Below are 15,840 nucleotides of genomic sequence, written 5' to 3' on the forward strand. Positions count from 1 at the left end.
ATATACAGGCCTACTCATTTTAGTCATGTAGTCCATACGTTGACGTCTGAAACAACTTCAAAAGGTTGACATATCAAACATTGACACAATACCACACATGTGCCAAGAAAGAACCTTGGCAAATGTACAATACCTGCTTATTATGTATACAAGCTCTGAGGTTGCACAATCCCCAGGGAAACAAAATATTTCCCTACACAAGGACTGTTGATCTCACACACCTGTCAACCATCTGCATATATCAGCGAAATGTAGATGTGTGTATGTGTATGCGTATGTTAATGTATGCATGTATGTATTTATTTCACATAGTTGCAGCTAAAGTTCACTCTAACTGAATCTTATTTTTCTTTCAAAAAATAAATACTTTGTTTCTGGCATTATATTACAGAAATAAAATGTGAACAAATGAATGGCAGAAAGGTAAGTGTTTTTTACTTTCTTCTAGGTGTAGTATGTTCTAACACTGCTCTCTCTGAACTTTAAGTTAACACTTTTTAATGGAGGTGTTCTATGTGTAGTAAACTGCAGTCTGTTATAAAATTGTTTATGTAACTCATTGATAAATGCAACATACCGTATTTTAATTATACGATTAAATTATAAAGACTGACAAATAAGACATTTTTCCTTATGTATCTGTTAAACTGCCTACAGAAATGCACTGCTAATATCGGTTTTAGTGATCTGTGGTAGAACTGCTTTCCTTTTCACATAAAAGCATCCCTGTCACATCCTGAACCACAACACCAGTTTTCTAAACTTTCTGTTTCCCAATCTCTACTAGCACAGTGCCCATATTTTTGAATAAATTTTGATGGCAACAGCAAGGGAGAATCCTTCACATGTACCTCTTAAGAAATATAACACATTTTAAAAGGATTATATTGAGTTCCCAATCCTAAAGACACCATGCAAGATAATTTCCTTTCAGTGGGGTGAACATTTTTACTAACTTATTCAATTGCCTTTCAATAAATAATTTATTTGACTGATTTTCAAGCATGTGTCAAACACAGATTAGCCTTCTTATTCACTACTCCTTGGTTTAAGCCTTTGCTGAATGTTTTACCTAATTCCATTCAGACTGTGTCCTTCTCTAAGCTCTGATGTTGTTTATGGTTGCCCATTATGATTTATCTGTCAGATTAATTTCAGGGGGACACTACTCAGCTATTTTCTGATTCACCCGTACATTTTCTCAGCTCTTGTATGTAAGTGTTATTTTTTCATTAGCTGTTCATTTAGCAGTGATTTAATTAGTTTTTCTGCCATCAGTATTATGATAAGTGGTCTGTAACCCAACCTTGTTTTGGATGCCGCTTCTTCGTGTACTGATGCTATTGTTCTATTTGGTGTGGAACACATAAGATTTTAGTAGATTGTTAACTAGAACTATTAGAGACACTGGATTCACTTCCTTTAGGTACTTCATGTAGTCTATCAAATGGCAAGGCAACATTGTTGAAGCCAGACTAATCAAAACCTTTAGTCTAAAATAATAATTTCCACTCTTATCAACAGTTTTATTCAGACACTACCACAGGGAACTTGCTATTTTCTCTGACCCAAGAAAGTCTCAGATGGTTCTAGTATACTGAGGGTTGCTATTGGTAGATCATATGGCCTCAACATTGTTTGCATTATACAAATGTAATTTCTATGATCTCTCTATTTAGCAGTTATTTAGAAATTCATCAGAGAAAAGCTGGCTTTGACAAGCTGGGCTTTATGGATATGGCCGAGGTATGTGACTTCTTCACTCTAAAATTGACACTCTGATGGCAGAGCTGTTTTATAAATGTTTCTGATCATTAAATCATATCCAGTATTACCATTTGAAAGAGTTTATGCCAGTATGTCTCCTATCTCTAGACATAGGGTTGGATTCCATAAAGTTTGCATAATTTGGCGGAGTGCATCACGTTCTGCACCAAAACTGTGAATAATCAAGTAATATGCAAATATGCCTCAGTATACGGAGAGTAACTCAACATAAAGCATATATAACCAGCAACGTCTATGCAACCTCAAGCAGTCATATCAAATCTGTATGCCAAGAAAAGTTGTTCATAAAGTGAGATATATATGTGCATTACCGATGTACATCTATGGAAATTATAAACGCTCAATGCAACTTACTGTGATATTTGAAAATTACTAAAGAAATAGAAATGTGCAAACATCTGTCTAGAAAGTAATAAATATTTATAAACAATTATGGATATCATCATAATTTGTATGTGGACATAAATATAATAACACTCATCAGAATTTGCAGACTGACTAATATAAAGTAATTAAGCAAAGCACAGCGTATTCATAGCCATAGCTAACAGTAGCTAACGATAAGTGTGGGATGTGTATAGAGAACACATGTAATGCACACACCCAAGGAAATAGGGTGATAGAAAATCAGATGCGGGGTGAGGATGAAGAAGAGGGGCACACAAGAGGTATGATGGAATAGAAAGGTCACAGGAAGAGATAACGGGGCCTGGACAATTTATTTTTTGGTGTGAATAGGTCCTGTTTTTTATTTTGTGAGAATAGAAGCAATGGGAAAAAACAAGGAAAGAGAAGAAGGGCAAAAGAGATGGTATAACCATATAACAAATATCACAAGAGATGACAGGCAAAGGTTGGAAATGCATATGAAGAAGAGGTAAGGTACACAGACAGCACACATACCGACTATGCAACATGGGTAAAGGAAAATTGACCAACAGGTTAGGGATGCATACCAGCCATTGTGCAATGCAAAAATACAGATGAAACAATGCAAACTCATTGTTGAGATGTTGTAACTGTGTGACAGTTATACCAGAATGGTAGGTATGAGTTGGAGAACACTAAACAGGGAGTGCAAACATCACAGTACACGGTGGATATACGGTAGTATGTGAGTTGCTGTCATCCTACCTAATAATTGACAGTAAAACACCCTCTAGGCTTGTCAGCATTGCAAGTGTAAGTGAAGCAGCAACAAGGATGAGCAAATGCAGACAAGTAAATGCAGAAGAAGACAAGTGGAAGGGAGACTAGAACCCACAACACTGCATGTAAAAGGCAAACAACCAAGCACAGTGCCAAACAGCAGTACTGCAGCAAAGCAAGTGTACACAACACAAACACAGGTGAAACAGGATCCATATATCAAAGACATATGCCATGTCAGAGGCAACACAGCTGGGTTATCAGGTAACCATTTCAATGTGTGACATGCAATGGAATAACATGAGTCAATCAGAAAGAAGTTTCCTCACACATGCACACTTCAGTGACAAGGAATATAATGTAAATGTTGACATGTGTGAGTAATGAAAGTTAAGGAATGTCAGACAGTGCATAGGCAGGAAGCATATAAATCCCTGGGTAATGCTCAGCACATAAGTACAACATGATCAATGACTGAATCAAATGAATTGCTACCATCTTGTGTGCGTATACTTTGTATGTGTATGATACTCAACATGGTGACACAAGGTAATACTATACTAATACAACTACATGACAATGATGATACTGTGCAGGAAGGTAAACATACACATAACAGATGCCATGTATATGTGAAATATGTAGGCCAAAGCTATAGGGGAGAAGGGAGAGGGACAACACAGGAACACATCAGTAAGAAAATGCCAGCAAGAGAAAGTAGTCATAGAATAAAGCAGGACAACCCTATCTAATAAGATATAGTGCACATGCATGTGTCCACAACAGAGGATGGACTGCAAGTCCTTGTAAGGTACATTGAAGCAAGTGGCCAACATACGACATATGGGCATAGTACATTGGCGATGGCTATAAATATGTTTGAATGTGCAACAGTTAAACAAGTGACATAGGTACACAACAAAAGTACTTTTGGTTATCACATGCACATGTATACCACCATACAAACATAGTACAACAGGTTCCACAATCACCGTTCCTGATATAAGTAGCACCAAACGTGTGGGACTGATCAAAGGATGGTCCTGTGAGGAAAAGTACTGCACAGAAAAAATAGAATAAGTGCATGTAACCAGTCACATATCACATGGGTGGTTGTGTGCCAATCATAATATGTTCATGCACATTTATATCCTTGTAAGTCAGTGCATATTTACTACAAATGCATACTCATGAACATTTATGGAAATCTGTGTATGCGTGTCATAATATAAGCAATTATCAAAAAGATTGGCTACTTCTGTAGGTGGATTGGACACTCTAAATTGGCCCTAGGAGTGAGTGCATGCATTTGTGTGCCTTCTGTGGAAGGTTACGAACCAGGCTGGCAACTCAACACCGTAAAACTCCACTGCCAATCATGAGCGGACAGCTGATCTGCTGTGGCGACCCCTAACTGGGAAAAAACAAAAGAAGAAGAAGATCAAAAAGATTGGCTATTGATGAATGCAAGATATGGGCAAACAAGGAAGTCAAGAATGATGCTGAAGAAAGCATCACCTTTGTATATTCACTAATGGACCACTGAATGCTAACACATTACGTTAAGGAAACATGCTCAAATATACTTGTCACAGTGATGTAATACAGCATGGCACAATATCTGTCAGTACATCTGTCACGCAAGGTCATTGTGCCAATGTGGCAGCATGAGGCAGCAATATTGCATAAATTACAAAATCAAGGATGTTATGTTGTTGAACAGACATAAGACAGCAACAATAAATACAGAAATGGGGGCAATGCATACACATGGATACCATGTGCAAATAAATACACCAGACCCACCTCACTGTATTATGTGAGAACAATGGATATAATATAGTATGTGAGTTGCTGTCATTCCATTTAAGTATATACCAGAACAGCACAAGCAGAACAACTGTATTTCACTTGCATTATGCTAATTGCAACAATCATATCTGTCACAGGGGCAAAGTGTATTTGACATAGTAATATTATGTTGCACTGCATGCATATGAGTACACACACACACACACACACACACACACACACACACACACACACACACACACACACACACACACACACACACAAAGAACTGAGGAGTACTCCCACCTGCCCAACTGGAGCAATGTATGCAGTAATTACAGCACAATCTTGTAAATCAAACTGGTCACTGCATGTGTAATTTGGTAATATGTGCCATACTGCAGCAGCTACATAAATCCACATGTGCAATGTACATTATGACATATGTCAAAAAAGCATGACAGCACTATGAGATGCCTGCACACTTGTGCCTATAACATAAATAGTTGGATATGGAAAACACCATGGTGGCAGCATTATATAAGTAGATCACACAGGCAATACTTATGGTCCTGTGGGACTACCTTGATGGGATTGAACATCATGAAATATCTCTCTAGTGATCTTCCATAAGGTGTTGAGCATGGACTGTGCCATGTCCTAGAAGAAGCTACCCAGCAGGTCCCATCTCTGCATCTGGAAGACATGTCATTGCATCCCAGATCTAGTTTCAAAATCATCTCCCTGGTGTGGTAGTGGATGTCTTCTATGATGAGCAGCAGAAACAATTGCAGGTGCAGGTCCTGGTCTATCATCATCATCATCATCATCATCACCCCATCATGGTCATCATCCTGGTCCTTGGAGTTGGAGTGGCCTGGCAGTGGTCTGGCACATCATCATCTTCAGTGTATGATGGGAGAGCCGCCACAGGACATGGCCTACATGTCCCATGCTCTGTCAAGGTTCAGCACAGGGATAAAACATTATACAAACATAATAGGTATTTCCCCAAAAGCAATGATTACATAACATATTATGCAAGCTTTCACAATTTACGTGTGGTAACTATCACATATGTGACATTACAGTACTGCATGACCTTATGCAACTGTAACACCGTATTTGATGAAAGGCCTGAATTCAGTCCATGTTGATATACAATATGGAGTGTAAAATACATCACAGTCATATAAAAAACAAGTCTGTAATGAAACACATTCAGATGTGCATCTATATAATGGTAAACACAATATATGATATACAATTAATATCATCAAAACATATGAGACAGGGACATGTGACTTGTTTACTCAAGATATATCACATTATAGTACATTTGTCATTGCAACCTGATTGTCAGAAGATATAGCTCGTTGGGTTAATTTATACTCTGTATAACAAAAAACACAAATTTATGATAATAGTAAGTGTACTGTCATGATCATGCAACATTCCCAATGTCCTAATATTCATATATTGATAATCTGAATAGAAGGCCATGTGTGGATCAGTATGGCCATCATACAGTGTCAGTATGTTACTGCAGTAACTTGCACGGCATGCAGTACCCATTGTGTCACACAAGATCCTGTTGATACGTGTTCATTTACTGAAATGTCAGCCATCAGTACACATGCAAACCAGACATGTGCATAGCACACAGAGCGATATACATCATTATATCCCAAGACAAGCATGCAACAATGACATGGCTCTTTACTCAAAAAAACTTGCTATACTATGTTCACAGTAACACTGACAGTGTACATTTGAGAATATACCTCGTGTTGTAACCTATTGCCATACAGCCCTTACAAACACAAACTCTATGAAAAACTCCTTACTTACATGGACAACTTTTTGTTACTCAGTGGGTGCTCACACATTTATATTGAGGTGTCCATATGCCAGTTAATTGTTTTTCACTAGAATGTATTTTATGTGTTAGTAATGTGTCATGTTGACATCCCGTGAATATAGCATGCCTATTCTAAAGATATTGTAAGAAGGACAAGCAGTGTTATGCTTAAAGGATACATGGACATGAGATAAACAATGCAGCATAGTTAATGGGTGACATCACAACACCATATAATTGGAATGGAATAGAAATGCTTAGAAAACTGGACAATGACCTGCTCAGCAACAGCATGTGACATCTATAATTTTTGTGTATAACACACACATTGCTGTCCCTTAACAAATGTATCATTGCCACTAACTACATTTGCATTATGCTTACAAATGAACCTGTGCAATTAAAACAATGTAATGAACACAGATCAGACATATGAGAAAAAACTTTAGTAGCTTGTGGAACAACATAGATAGCAATCTACCATCACGGGATAGTTACACAACATTGTAATACACGTGGAACTCAACTACATGTCTGGAAATGTCTGCCAACAGTATTCAGATTGCTAAGACAGTAGACACCCATGCAATAATAGAACAGACAGGCTGCACACAACATAACATTCAGTGAAAACTAGTACCACGCATACAAGTTAGCCACTACCTACTGTTCAAACAGCAATAACAGTACAAACCACTTATATATGAAACATTCCAGTTAAAATTACTATTACAGTTTCATACAGAAGTGGATCAGTTTGGTTGTGTCATCAAAAATCATATAAGCTCCAGTTATCAAAGTATCCTGTTGATAACTCTAAAGATGACATTTAACTTAAATTTAGAATGTTATTCACAATAAATCAGTTACAATTACACATACCTTGCAGATGCATCAAGGGTAGTCTGGCATTAACATTAGCATACCTGAAGGTCCAAAGAATACACATTTAAACATGAAGTTTTAATTACGTTATAAGTCTTTCTTTGGAAATAAATGTTGGCAGTAACAACCCATGCTTCTTTCCCTTAGCTGCTCATCAAGCCTGTGCATATGCTCTTTTCACAATGAATGCTTTTGGGCATAGTCTTCATCAGCTGAAAATAGGAAAGCAGGATATGTTACTACAATGAAAGGAGTGTGTCATATCATTGTATAATGGTTGCTATGTAGAACAACAAAACGGTGAAAAATAGTCCCCGGGATTCATGAAGCTCGGCGCAAGGCCGGCGTAAGGTCTGCACCGGCGGTGCAGTGAATAGCTGGTGCAGTAGCGCCATATGCATATTAATGAGAGTGCACCGCAACCACAGACACGTGCGTAGTGTACGTGAGCGAGCCCAGGTAGGATGCGTCTGGAGGCGTGTCTAAGCCGGCATGAGGTGAGCAACCTAATGTGCTGACAGCCACGGTCCGCCCATAATAGTAATGGCAGCAGCCAGGTCCCGTGCAGAATGAAACGCACGTAGAGTATGCAGCATAGTACCCGTCCCAAATAAATGGCGAAGCAAATACAAGCCACGAAGGCTTAAGTGTACCCATCCAAGGAGCAAAGGATACGCATATGACCGCGTTTGTCCCGCAATGCACCGTCAGTGGTTACACTCAGAGAAGGTGTACAGCAGCATGTCAGCGCGCCGCACCGACATAGGAGCAGCGACTAAGGTCACCACCTGTCCCACTTTGGGTGGGGCAGTCTCTCTATGGGCAGTTGTGTCCCGAAAAAACATATTAAAAATGGCAAATGTGCTAAGATTGTAGGACATAATGATATCCCGTATTTAATGTAATGGTAGCATGAATTGGTCATTTCTGTAACTGAAATACCTAAATGTCACAAGAAACAGAATAAGCAAGCAAATTGCCACAACAATAAGCTTTTACTTAGGCAAACAAGTGAAGTTCTATGCTATATACTGACCGTGTGTATGTGTCGGCCTGTAAAGTCATATGTGAGTCCCGGAAATATCCCAGCTTGGAAACTGGAAAAGGTGGCAACCCCAGTAGCGACATGGGCATGGTCACCAGGGTTACCAGCTGTCCCAATGTGCCATGGACAGTCCCTGATTGGACAGTTGTGTCCCTGCAACAATCGGAAAAATGGAAAATGACCTCTGATCCCCTGCCAAAAATATTGGCGCAATATACATGTAATAGTAGTATAAAACATATACATTTGTATATGAAACACATACATGGCATAAGAATATGAATAAGGAACCCAAATGCTTACAGAATAAGCTTATAGTATGGCAAACAAGTGAAGTTCTGTCAACTGCACTTGCCGTGGGTATGTGTAGTCCTGCAAATTCCGAAGTTTCCACATAACATGCCTCACTATGGGCATTGGAAAAGGTGCCAACCATAATGGTCACAAGCAGTTGTGAGAGTACATAGCCGGGTAGCTGTGTCGACATAACAACAGTAAGGAATCAAGGCACCTTAAACACAGGCAAACATGTGCATAGCAACATATCCCACACCCAGCAACGTCTCTGTCGCATACACTGGATGGCGTATGTTGAAGTGTAATATCCAGAAGCAGAACCCATGCATTCAGATGTAATACACAATAGCCTCATTGTACATGTCAGTCCCACCCATGTACACCTGTGCACCCTAACCTGCTAGCATCCGTGTGCAGCTATACACCCACACACAATGTGCATACCTGAAATGTGGTAAGATGTTTGTGTTAGGCAATGCCACGCCAAATACGTACCCCACATGTCACCAACCCACCTCAGGTACAGATATGTAAATGGCTGCATGTGAATGTGTCTGCAGAATGTGTACATCCCGCATGTGGTATGTACCCGTCGAAACCATATAGGTTTGCATACGACACGGTGCACATAACTGTACACATGTGGACAAGTCGGGTTGTTGAACCACCGCATCGATGTTTAGCTATGCAGTGAAGTCGATCACATATAGCGGAACACGTGCCTATCAAACAGGATGTCCTAACAGGGTGCTACAGGCAAGAAGGAAGGTGGGACATCACATGTGGAGAGTAGCGCGTTGCGACGGCCAAATACACACGGTCAAGGTAAGGACGGAACAACATGCATATGGCGGATGGATGTTGTTCGAAAAATATTTATAGAAACACATATGAAGTGCCAGGTTAGACTCGTAATACTAGTTAATGCATTGAATTGTACCGCATAATATGGCAGTAGAAGTAAGCCTGCATGTAATTGGTGAAGCTAAGCTGTAGTGTGATGGAATTCTGATCCTGGCAGTAACCAGTACAGCAGGCTTATGTCTGTCAGCATTAATTATCTGCTGGGTTACAGAACAATAAATGTATGTACATGCATAACATCACCCCTACCTCTGAGGAGGATGGCCTTGTGAGCTCAATCGAAGATAACAGTACAACTCCTTACCAGAGAGACAAAGCAGCGTATTAAGAAATTAACTGAGTACTGTATCGGAACAGTCTAGGGTCCTTGAAACAGTTACAATCACAGAAGGACAGTGTAATTGACAAGGTGCCTTGCAAGGCTGTGTTATTCTCATGGGAAAACATTTTAAAAGCACGACCCCAGCACCCACGTATGTATAGACTATTGTGGACCATAGTGATGGAAATGCCCTGTGACCGACCACGTCAGTAAGGTGGGCAAAAGCTGATTGTAAACACTATATAAAGAAACTGCTTACTGTATAGAGTCAGACAAAACTCTCATACTTGGACTGTATATGATTTAGCCTGCCTGTGTACACTACTAAAACTTTCTGAACCCGAGCCTCCTGTGTTATTGACTGTCACTTAGAAAAGCCTACTGATAACTACAGTCTGGTTTTAACAACTTATTTGACATTGTGATCCTTGTAATCCGGAATTCCCTTGGTAAGCTACAGGTCAGAGTGCATGGCTGGTTACACATCTACGCAGGAGAATTTGCCTAAATGGTTCTTCTTGAATGAAAAGACCTCCGACTGAATTGTTGTGTGTAAAGAGGCTGTTTACTGTCTGATCTGTGGCTGAAAAGCGGAAAACTGGATCCCAAGAAGAAATCGTGCAGCCTTAAACAGGAGGCTCAGGTAAAGAGTGTTTGCCTCTTTGTCTCTATTGTAGATCAGGGACCAGACTACATTGTGTTTCTGTTAACAGTTGTGATAGCGGGTCGAAGACCTATCCAAATACTGTTAAATCTGAACATAGGTCAGGGCAACACACAGCAGAGTAAATAGTCATTGTAGACACTACAGTGGATACAGGGAAGGAGACACCACGTGGTATGAGAGAAGGGTACGTAGCAGTCGGATATGGGAGATTATTGAAGAAACAGATCATGTGATCCGCGTTTGACGGGTGACGTGAAGTATATGCAATCGCAGAGAGCACATAATGTGAGTTATCCAGCAAAATGGGGTAATAAATACGACATTGATGGTATATTACACAAAATATCGTTACTGAAACATTGTAATCCCTGAAAATGTGATGCACATGTTCTACGGTAAACACCTGTTCCACCCTGAGAGGGACAGTCCCTCTTTGGCCAGTTGTGTCCTGCAAACAAACCGAACAAATGGCAAATGTCCTGATATCTCAGGACAAACATTTCCCAGATATATTTCAAAATGGTAGCATAAAACAGTAATTTTGTATCTGGAACAACAAAATATCATAATAAACAGAATAAGCAACTGAAATGCTACAACAATTGGTCGCTCTCCTGGCAAAAAGTGAAATCCTGTCCTATGTACTGGCCGTGGGTATGCTTTTACCTGGAAAATTACACGTTCCGAACACTAATGTCCCACATTGTGCATTTGAAAAGGTGGCAGCCCTAAGATGTGCAGGCGACAAAACAGCGACAATTGGGTATCCGTCATGCACATAGGTGGATTGAGGTAGTGAACTGAAGGGAACAGAACACTACAAATGTCAAAGCATCATACGTACACAGAGAAGATCATAATACAGTAGTACCGATAGCCCCCACAACACCCTACCACCTCGATACCACATCCAGGATATGAAGCGGAGGGCAGGCTAGTCCCCACACGTTATCCTGTGGCAACAGAGGTAGCACAATGACCAAATGTAACAGAAGCTATTGAAACCACATCCCTAACTCAGAACATACCTAGGGACACCCGAGTAAGAAGACAGTCACTAGAACAGAGTGAGGATATCTGTCAATTAATTGAAGTACGAACCCTCATGCAGGACAGGAAGGCCAGGACCCAACCCCTAGTGTATAGACCGTGGACACCAGAAGATATCTGTAAAGTCACAGAGGGAATTCCCCATCTACAAAGTAATCGCTATTCACCATGCAATACCCCTGTATCTTCTGATCGGAAAACAAAGGGGGAATGGTGGATGGTACAGTATGTACAAGCTGTAAATCATGTAATAATACTTAGGGTAGCGATGGTGCCAGACCCACACACTATATTCAATGCTATGAACACGCCACAGAAGTATCTTACCTTGGTACATATAAGCTATGCTTCCTTTGCAATACCTATACATCCAGATAGTCCGTATTGCTTTGTATGTACATTCAGGGTAACAGATACAGCCATGCCCGGCTATCGCGGGGATACTGTGAAAGTACGATATTCCCACAGGAGATGGCTAGCTACATTAACTCCACCCGGGGCCAGTCAAGTTCTACTTTATGTGGATGATACTCTGCTTGCGGCCCCTACCCAGCAGCAATGTATGGAAGATACAATAGCATTATTCAGATATTCAGCAGAACAGGGACATAAAGTAAGCAAGCATAAATTGCAACTACAGAGACTACAGGTCAAGTACCTGGGATATGTGGTATCCAAGTAGGGTAGAACATCACATTATGATAGGACGGTAGCAATTTCATAAGCACACAAGCCAACTAACAAGAAGGGAATGAAGTCCTGTCTGGGCCGACTAACATTTGTCAAAGCTGGCTACCAAACAATGCTTTGGAATCCGCTGTATTGTCTGCCTAAATCTTTAATACACCTATGGCAGCACAACACATACTACACTGGATTACAGTAGCAGAAACAGCTTTCTGCAGACTAGAACGATTGATAGCTTCAACATCTGTAGCAGGTCTCCTGAATAATCATAACACATGTTGTCAGACTGTAGATTGTAAGCGGAGATATATGACGTCAGTCTTGATGCAACAGCATGGAAGTAAGCAACGCTACATAGCTCACTACTCATTGCAGTTGGACACTGTGGCATGGTCAGTGCCACATTGTGTACAGGCAGTTGTTGTAGCACCCATGGCAGTACAGGCCCCGCCTTAATGTTACTAGACCACCCTCTCACTGTGAGAATGTGTCATGCAGTTGCGATCAGTCTGCTGCAAGAGAAGATAGCATTCCTGACCCATGCTAGACAATTGTCTTGTTTGACCATACCCCTGAGTCAACCTCATATGGTGATTGAACGTTGTACAACATGAAACCTATCAACGTCACGTCCGACACCTGTGTATGGCACACCACACAGTTGCCTATACGAAATGGATTAAATAACTACACACAGACATGATATCACTGATATACCCTTAGATGATGCAGAGGTGACAATTAATGTGTACGGATCATGTAGACAGAGTCCAACAGGAACGAATCAAGTAGGGTATGCAGTAGTTATTGATAATGAGATTGTAGATGGCCAAACCCTGCAGCATAACGTGTCTGCTCAAGCAGCAGAATAGATAGCTTTAACACGTGCTTGTACTGTAGTGGAAAACTGATGTGTGGACATATGTCCCGATAGTCAGTATGTTGTCTGTACAGTGCATGTTTATGAGCAGCAGTGGAAGAATAGCGGAATGATAACATCCACCGTAAACCGATTAATCATGCGAATTGATCTTGAATGCATTAGACTCCATTCAGTTACCCACTAAAGTAGGTAATTGTAAATGTGCAAGTCATAGAAAGCAACAGGATAACAGTAGGAAAGGTAAGGCATGAGCTCATGCATCTGCAAAACAAGCAGCCTCACAGTTGGAAAGTGTTTGTGTGAATGAGGAATGACAAACCTCAGACTGTTTAGATGTAGAAATTTTACAAACAATGCAAACATCAACTACGAAAGCAGAAAAGCCGACGTGGGTATAACGAGGAGCAATCCCTGAACATGGACTGCACATATCCACAGTGATAAAGCCAATATTAACGTCTAATGTATTCAGATATGCGGCTTTGTGGAGCCATGGCTAGAGACATGTCTCAACAGGGGGGACGGTACATTTGGTTAACAGAATACCCCTAACATACGGAATTACGAACCACATACAAACATCATGAGCAGCGTGTCACATTTGCAGTAGATATCATGCACAGGGAGCATTTACACCGAAGGGAGTGAGTTTACCTACACCACCATAACTGTTCCATTATTTGTATGGAGTTCATACATCTGAATAAATGTGAAGGGAACAAATACTGTTTAGTGATTACACATATATATAATCATAATGGGTAGAAGCATTCCCAACCATGAATCTCGATGCAGCAGCAGTGGCAAAGGTGCCAGTAAAATAAAGTATCCCTAGATCTGGCATGCTGTAAAGAAGCTACAGTGACAATAGAACACATGTAGTGAACCAGACAATCACGCAACCTGGGGGATTATTTTGTATTTCCATGAATGTAAATTGCATGTACAACCCACAGTCAGCATGACTGCTGGCGCCGTAAAGTGGGATCCCGAGAAATAAGTAGAGGAGGTTGGTGGGTGACATCCAGACGACTTACATGTGCTGTCTACCTCTAGCATTGCTGAGCATGACAACAGTTCCAAATGTAAAGTGCTGCACACACTTCGAAGTAGTATGTGGAATGGCATATCATGTGCCAGAGTGGAAAGCTGTCATGCCTGCAGAGCAGGAGGTCGATGGCTCATTAGCAGGTGACATGAGAGGATTGTTAACCAATAACACTGTTCTTCAGTTAAAGTCTTTTACAGATAAAGAGCAAACGAAGACGGACGCATAGCTGACACCAGTATCCTGTGTGTATGTCACTGTTATCCAAAGAACATTATTGGCAAGTGGAAAGTGTGAAGGTCTGTACCAGCTCCTGTTGGCAATGCCTACTGCAGTAAAGTTTGCAGAGAGGTCGTCCTGGGTCCACCTCACATCTTTCAAACTGGTAAAGGATATCAAGTCTGATTGACATCTTGTAGCTGATATACCATAGAGCCTGAATCACCCGGGCAAGACTGTATAACAATACAAAGCAACCCCAAAGACATTTATGTTTGCTGTCCTAATGGTTATACACCTATTAACCATGTTTGTGTTTACTTTACATTTGCTGGGACCTTACCTGCACATAACTACACGGATACAAATACTGATACGTGATGAACTGGCCACAGAGTGTCTTCCACACTTCAACCAATACCTAGGCATGACGTGTGTGCATATACAGACTATGAACACTTTAAATTGCTGTGTTTGTACTGCCATACCTACATCATATGGAGGACTTCTGATGCATGCTGTCCCCTTGGGGATAGATTGAGACTTGTGAATATTTACACTTTGATACAGGTTCTGTGAGATCACAGGACAACGTGGCACTGTACTTACCTGTTACACAAAAAGGAATTGTATGTTATCATAAACATGATACAGTTTCAGTTTGTGGGAGTATTTGTAACATAACTGTGTCTTACGAATGTCATATAACAGCCAAAGATCACAGTACTACTTGTAGCACCATTCATTATTTGTATTGAAACATCATGAGAACAATGTGGAAGGATGTGCAGAAACATCCTGAATTGTATAAACAGTCCTCTGTTAGAGACAGGGAAATGTTACATGCAGAGGTAACCCGCATCAGTAGTAAAGTAGAATATTGTTATGTTGTTTGTGGGAAAAAAGCATATCAATGGTTACCTGGGAATTGGTCCGGCAGTTGTTATTTGGGTTATCTGGCTCCAGTCACATGACATACTGCACAATTGCCTCTGGGTGCCCAACATCCTATAACACATATAGCTCAAGAACTGGGAACACAGTCGAAACCTAGTAATCCAGTGGGTGAAATGGAAGCTGTTCTGACATTCCAGTCTTCTGCAAGAGATAAAGGAATACCGAGTCATATGGACTTGTGTGACAGCGTCATAACCTGGGCTGGAACACTCCCAGCTTGTGGAGTAGTGAAATCAATCAGGGAACAGAGGAAGTTATCAAAACCTGTCGGAGGGATGATGAATGTGACTTTCCACTCTTGAACTTGTGACTGATGAACTGGATGCA

The 15,840-nt window shown here is 40.6% G+C and overlaps 1 protein-coding gene across 1 annotated transcript in view; it reads left to right on the forward strand.

The window, feature by feature from the left end:
• LOC122793731 (trypsin inhibitor ClTI-1-like) overlaps positions 1-15,840 on the forward strand; it is a 145,618-nt gene that overhangs the window by 17,102 nt on the left and 112,676 nt on the right. Inside the window, exon 2 of the mRNA XM_044061934.1 lies at positions 392-423. Within this exon, the coding sequence (XP_043917869.1) occupies positions 392-423 (32 nt within the window). The remainder of the gene's footprint in view (positions 1-391; positions 424-15,840) is intronic.

The sequence above is a fragment of the Protopterus annectens genome, chromosome 2.part0 (assembly GCF_019279795.1).
Source record: "Protopterus annectens isolate FY-2018-M chromosome 2.part0, PAN1.0, whole genome shotgun sequence".
NCBI lineage: Eukaryota > Metazoa > Chordata > Ceratodontiformes > Protopteridae > Protopterus > Protopterus annectens.